Genomic DNA, 7042 nt, shown 5'->3' on the forward strand with positions numbered 1-7042 from the left:
TAATGCATAATACCTCAGAGCAAGGCAAATCCAAATGTGGTCAGTAGACCAGTATTGTCAGATTACAAACTACTTGTTACCAGTCTGCAAGTGGATAAGGACAGTAAGCATGTAGAAACCTCTATAGCAATTTGAAAGTATAATTTTATTTGTTGACTATAATAACCAAAAAAAGTAAGCTGATATTTTATGACTTTGTTTTTTTTCTTTCGTTTTTAATAATTTTCTTATGTTTTACATAAATATTAGTCCACGATAGACTGTGAATTAAGAAAAGATAGGTCATTTACCACAAATAATTTGATAGGCACTGTTTTAAGGCAGTATGCTTGAAAATCCTAAAGCTTAATTGTTACATCATTTGTGTACATGATACCTAAAATATTTTTAACTCATTATTAGGTTTATTACACACAGGGTTCTATCACTGTTTGCCCTAGAAAAGACAACCAGATGCATTTTTAAAAACTGCTTCCAAGGATAAAGCTCAGAAGGCAGGAAGGGATAGGAAAGAAGGAAGTAGTAAATAGGGAAGAAGTGGGAAAAGTGCTGTTACATTGTCAGGATTGCAATGAATGTCACAAAACAAAGTGTGTATGAACTGTTGAATGGAAAACCAATTTGCTCTGTGAACTTTCACCCAAATCACACACACTAAAGTATGAAAAGGTTTAAAAAAACAACTGCTTCAATACTTGTAATATTGGGTGTTGTATTACCTAGGTTTGCATGGAATACCAGGAGAGAAAGGGGATCCAGGGCCTCCTGGATTTGATGTTCCAGGACCCCCTGGTGAGAGAGGCAGTCCAGGGATTCCTGGACCACCAGGTCCGATAGGACCCCCAGGATCGGCGGGGCTCCCAGGAAAAGCAGGTCCCTCTGGCTTGCCAGGTAATTTGTTTAAAATTCTAATTTTGGATTCAGGAAAATAAAACTAATATATTCTAGTACATTATTTGCATGATGCACTTTTCTAGATTGACGATATCCCTTAAGGAAGAATGTTACACAGTTTTGATTGCAGGAAACTCATTTTACTATTTGCGCTACACTTGTTTTCCTGTAAGTGTTCTAGTTATCTATTGCTATATAACAAACCACCTCAAACTTAACTTTCAGCCAAACCATAGACAGGCCTAAAAGGTGAACAGTAACACCAGGGAGATACTTACACCTTAAAACAATCAACCCTGTGAGTCCAAAAGGGCAGTAATATCCCAGAGAGGAGACCCAGATAGCAGGAAGGGATAGGAAAGAAGGACTAATGGAAAGGGAAACATAGGGCGGAAGTGGGAAGAGTGGTGTTACATTGTAGAGGTTGCAGTCAATGTCACAAAACAAAATGTATATGAATTGAATGGAAAACAAATTTGCTCTGTAAACTTTCACTCAAGTCACAATAAAAAAATTAAAAAAAAAACTTAATGGGTGAAGACAGTCTTTTTATTTGGCTCAAGATTTTGCAGGTCAGAAATTAAGGAATTGATTGGATTGTTTCTCTCTGACCCACATGAGCCCACATGGAGAACATATTTTCACGATGGCACTTGCTGACTCTTTCTTGGGTTTCTTTGGCCTCTTCACATGGCTTCTCATCTTCCGTGGTGCCTCTTCACATAACTTGGGCTTTTCATGGTATCAGAGTAGTTGTATTTCTTTCGTGGTGGCTAGTTCTCGTAGCGTAGTGCCTAAAGCACTTGACTGCTGACCAGAAGGCTGGCGGTTCAAACCCACCAGCCACTCCTCGGAAGGAAGGTTGGGCAATCTACTTCTGTAGTGATACTGCCTTGGAAACCGAAGGAGGGGTCGCTATGAGTCGGGTCCCACTTGACGGCACATAACAACAACAACAGCTTCTAAGAGGGAGACTACCAAAAGCAAGTGTTCCAGGAGCCCCAAGTGGAAGTTGCAAGGCTTCTTATGATTTAGCCTTGAGAGTCAGGTAATGTCACTTTTTTGAGGGCAGAGCATAGAGTCAGTCCAGATTCAAGGAGAGGGAGATACACAAAGAAATAAATACTAAGAGAGATGCTTCATTGGTGGGCCATCTTTGGAAACAGTAAATCTTTTTGTCCGTGGGTTAAAACTATTGGCAGTGGTGGTCTCTAAAGTTCCAGCAGGTGACAAGGTATAAAACTTAACAGTACCTTACCTCCAACCCTCAAATGTTTGTCAGTTGACATCTTAAAACTTACCTTTTATCTTTCTAAGATCAAGGAAAGGAAATAATTACTTACTGATATTCTTTAAAGGTGCCAAAGGTGAAATGGGTATGATGGGGCCTCCAGGCCCACCAGGACTTTTGGGAATTCCTGGCAGGAGTGGTGTTCCTGGTCTTAAAGGTAATGTCCAGAGTTTCCTGGCAGATATGTGTGAGAGAGAAAATTAAACAGCACTTTAAATCAATTCCAAATATTTTTGATTACTTTAAAAGGAGCGGTGCTTGGTTATATTTTGGTTTTTTGTGTGACATGGCATTTAATTTGGTCCTGTTTTCAATTTAGTGGCATGCTTACATTGGATACCTTGAAGCATGGTGAATACTTTAGGTCAAAATACTAAAATATATAGATCAAACTTTAAGTTTTCTTTTAGTTACTATCATTGTTAAGGAATCCTAGAAGAAAGAGGGATTGTTATTTGAATATAATAATGTGTGTGAGCTCTAGTTATTCATAGACAGTGACTAAGCTGCATGACTGTTTTTCACCGTCAGCTGCCTACCAAAATATGGAACATATGAATAATCTTTATATGCATTAATCCTGGATGGATAAATCTGATCTGTTATGTCTTCCTCACACACGCTGGTTGTAGGTGATGACGGTTTGCAAGGTCAGCCAGGACTTCCTGGTCCTGCAGGAGAAAAAGGTCGTAAAGGAGAACCTGGCCTTCCAGGCCCTCCTGGACCAATGGATCCAAATTTGCTGGGCTCAAAAGGAGAGAAGGGGGAACCTGGCTTACCAGGTGAGTGAATGAATTTATTTATGAATGAGTTTTCTGATATATGCGGAATTCACTTCTTAGATACAATGAAAAATAACTTGTATTCCATGATATACCAACAAAAAAGCACTTAGAAACATCAAATTTTGGTAATGCAAATGAATTTCTACTTGATTTGTACTGTTTCACTGGTCAACTTTTGCTTGAGTGTTTTATTAGTAGTTTACCTATTATAAGCTTGATCAGGTAGAGGTTTGAAAATAAACTTAGGCAGTTACCCTCAGGCCTTCTGGAAGGTGATACAGGATGTAGTGGAGAGAAACGGATATACAGCCACAATCACTTGGAAAATAGATTTCAGTGTTCAGGAAATTTGCTGGTCCTTTGATTTTTTTTTCCCCCTTGAAACCAGATGGGTATGAATGGTACATTGTTGCACTGCAATATTTTGATATCATACCATGTTTGGCTTTTAAATGCAGTCCACTGTTACTCTATTTGGCAGAATAAACAAGTATTGGACTATGAACAGCTACGCTCAGCCCTGAGAGAAGTCTCTGAAAGTCGGTCTAGGGAACAACCGTGTTACTATAGGTACTTTATTAGAAGCAAGTAAGGTGTGGTGTATAGCATAGATTTTCTAAAAAATAAAAGTATTATATTCATAACAAAACACCAAAAAGTATAGATTCAGAAGTTGTAAGGCATTTATTATATAATCTATATAGAATAGCCTTTCGAATAGTGTGGAATTTTTTAATGAGCTCCTTTTATTTGCAGCTTTTAGTTAAGTTTGTGGATCTTGTTGTGTTCTAAGCATTGATATGGGTCATGTTGTCAGAAGGGACCATTCCCTGGAGAAGGACATCATGCTTGGTAAAGCAGAGGGTCAGCGAAAAAGGGGAAGGCCCTCAACGAGATGGATGGACACAGTGGCTGCGACAGTGGGCTCACGTACAGCAAGGACTGGGAGGCTGGCTCAGGACAGGGCAGTGTTTCGTTCTGTTGTACACAGGGTCACCATGAGTCGGCACCAGCTCAGTGGCCCCCAACAACAACAAGCGTTAATCTTGGCAGCTCGTGTGTGCGCGTGCGTGCATACAGATAAGTTTCCCTATGAGCAGAATTTGGTAGGATTTATTTTTTTGACAGAAGAAGAGTTCAAAATATTATTGCACTTTTGTGTATAGTGATGAAAAAGGCAGAACCACTTAATTTTTTTTTCTTACTTCCAAAATGAGGTGTCTTTCTTGGCTTATCCCTTACAAAGCTCCTTTTCTCTCTCAATTATTCCTTCTGTGAAACAGGGTTACTTAAACTGACTTGGCCTCTAATACAGAGTTATAAAAGATAGTCATAGAATTTAAGAGAGAGTCTAGAGATTATCTAGCCCAGTTCCTTCATTTTATAGTGTAAGAAACTGAGGCCCAAAGAAGAAAATGACTTAATTATTGAGTGCTCTGTATTTCTTGGTGGCAGATTAAAAAAAAAAAAAGTGGAGGGTTTTAGTATAAGTCCAGTGCTAATGGTTCATAATATATCAGAATATTACCAGTTCCTCCCTCCATTTCACTCATAGTTCAGAATTTGAGTAGCTTGTTGGCTAAATTTATTTAATAGATTAATGATACCAGGCTCTCTCTCTTGGCTCTCTTCTCCTCATTCTTGAAAGGTATTCCTGGAGTATCAGGGCCAAAAGGTTATCAAGGTTTGCCTGGCAATCCAGGACAACCTGGACTGACTGGACAACCTGGACCACCAGGACTATCAGGTAAATATGAAAGACCACCTCTAACAACTGGATGGCTGACCCTGAACCCTGGAAAAGTAATTATTTATTTATCCTATTTGATGATACTTTGAATCTAGTCCTGCTAATATGTTTGGGTACCTAGTGAATTAATAGAGGTCAACTGGTCTCCATCCTCATAATAGCCCTTTAGGCCAGTTATTCTGCTCTAGACTCCCCTGCACATTGCCCTGATATAATTGGGAAAAGAATTTTTCTTCCTTTCTCGTCCTCATATTTTCTACACTTTTTTCCCCAAACTGGAAATTAGTGTACGAAAAGAAAAGAAAAATGTTTAAGGAGAGACGCTGTGGTCCCTGGAAAATACCTAGTTGAATCCACAGACCTCAAGCACTTAAACTCCAAGAAGAATGTGCTAAGAGCCAGCCATGTGCAATACTTCTCCAATAACCCTTACCTCTCTCTTTTTAATATATTAGGGACATATCATGACAGGTTACCATTTTTCCTCTTGCTGCTCACATATAACCAGGGTCTGCATGGGAAAGCCATTTCTGAATCTTTAAAAAAAAACTCATTATAATGGATTTATCTGTGATAAGTTCCATAGAGGTGATCATATACATACAAAAAAAATAAAACTTGAGATGATTGAAATTGTTTTAGGGCAAGAAACATGTCCTGGTAAAATTTTTGCATTTATTTATGAAGTTGTATTAGGAAACCTCTATAACCATGGCTATATTTTAATGTGTTCCTAAAGAGATTTCTTAGTTAGACCTGTGGGACTTAAGCATATATTAAGATTTGATCCATCCAATCCAATGCATGCATTTTAAATATGACTCATTCCAAGAAACCAGGCAACCTCACTATTAATTGCCTTCTCTTAATTTTATCAATTTGACTTTTCTAGGTCCCAAGGGCAATCCTGGTCTCCCTGGGAACCCAGGACCTATAGGACCTCCTGGACTTAAGGGAATTATAGGTGATATGGGTTTTCCAGGTGAGTGATGAAAATCCTCCAAATATTTTATCCCATTAATGGAAGGTGGTCCATTATCTTTGTCATCAGAAAAGATACTAGTGTTAACAGAATAAGACTGAGACATTATCTAAGGTAATCAGTGGGCTGAATCCTCTTATTGCACAAATATTTGACATAGAAAGTAAAGGATGAAGCTTTAGAAACTTTAGAAGTGAGAGTTAAGAAAATTATAGTTTTCCTCCAGCAGTACCCCTCTCACTTGAACATCCTTAAAAAAAAAAAAGGCTGTTATATAATCTTAGTCATGAAGATCATTATTGTATAACTCAGATTTTGCAGAGTTCTTTTTCTTTTTGCTGGGTCATATGTATTGTAGAAATGCCACTAGTAAAAAGTATTTTGTGAAACATTGCATATTGCATATTTTCAACAGGTCCTCAGGGTGCAAAAGGGTCCCCTGGACCTCCTGGAATTCCTGGACAATCTGGCTCCCCAGGGCTTCCTGGACAGAAAGGAGACAAAGGTGATCCTGGTGTTTCAGGCATTGGTCTTCCAGGGCGTCCAGGCCCAAAGGTAATCATACTCTAGGCAGATGTGACTTTTCTGTAACAATTGTGCTGGTTCCTAATTCTTCATTCAATAAACTATAGAATGACATGGTATATTTTGGGTAAGAAATTTTGTTCTTTTTCTTTTCTCTAAAATTGTACGTTGTTAGGATTTTTGTTCAGTACAAAAAAAGGAGGAAAATTCTCATTTCTTTGTTTTCGTTCCTATTTTAATCTCTGAATATGCTTCAATAAACCAAAGGTATATATGTCTGCCTGATTTGGCTTTCCCTTTTTAGTGATGGAATTATTGGTCTTTCTTTTAATATTATTATTAATTTGAACAAACTTATAAACAAAGTGACTTAAGCAGTTAATGAAACTCGAATAGTATTCCTAAGTACATATTTGATGTAGTTCTCTGGTAAACAGGCTCTAAAAACAGTTTTACATATCCCTGTACTCCACTTGTCAATGTGACAACTGGTGGTGTTTCTTAAGAATTGAAATTTAAAACTTGTAAAGTCAGACCACAGAGCTAGGGAGTATTAGAAAGAGAATGGTGTTATTCGAGTTCCATGGAGTTACTGAAAATTCCCACTGAAATGAAAATTTACTGAATTACATTTTAATGATAATTTATTTTCAATAGTATACAAAGAGACTATACTTTGATTGTCCAGCTAATCAATTTATTTGAAAAGATACTCAGGAGAAATTTTTGCAGATTAACAATGTAAAGTTATTGAAGTGAGTTTCGATTGTTCCTATTCTGCTTAAATTTTACCAATAATATATTAATATATACTT

The 7042-nt window shown here is 37.6% G+C and overlaps 1 protein-coding gene across 1 annotated transcript in view; it reads left to right on the forward strand.

Annotated features, from left to right (window-relative positions):
• Window positions 1-7042, forward strand: part of COL4A5 (collagen type IV alpha 5 chain) — a 439164-nt gene that overhangs the window by 318398 nt on the left and 113724 nt on the right. Inside the window, exons 30-35 of the mRNA XM_007952435.2 lie at window positions 724-891; window positions 2253-2342; window positions 2818-2967; window positions 4619-4717; window positions 5613-5702; window positions 6118-6257. Coding sequence (XP_007950626.1) covers window positions 724-891; window positions 2253-2342; window positions 2818-2967; window positions 4619-4717; window positions 5613-5702; window positions 6118-6257 — 737 coding nt within the window. The remainder of the gene's footprint in view (window positions 1-723; window positions 892-2252; window positions 2343-2817; window positions 2968-4618; window positions 4718-5612; window positions 5703-6117; window positions 6258-7042) is intronic.

This window comes from Orycteropus afer, unplaced genomic scaffold (assembly GCF_000298275.1).
Source record: "Orycteropus afer afer isolate SDZICR_OR568_19922 unplaced genomic scaffold, OryAfe1.0 scaffold00336, whole genome shotgun sequence".
NCBI classification, from domain to species: domain Eukaryota; kingdom Metazoa; phylum Chordata; class Mammalia; order Tubulidentata; family Orycteropodidae; genus Orycteropus; species Orycteropus afer.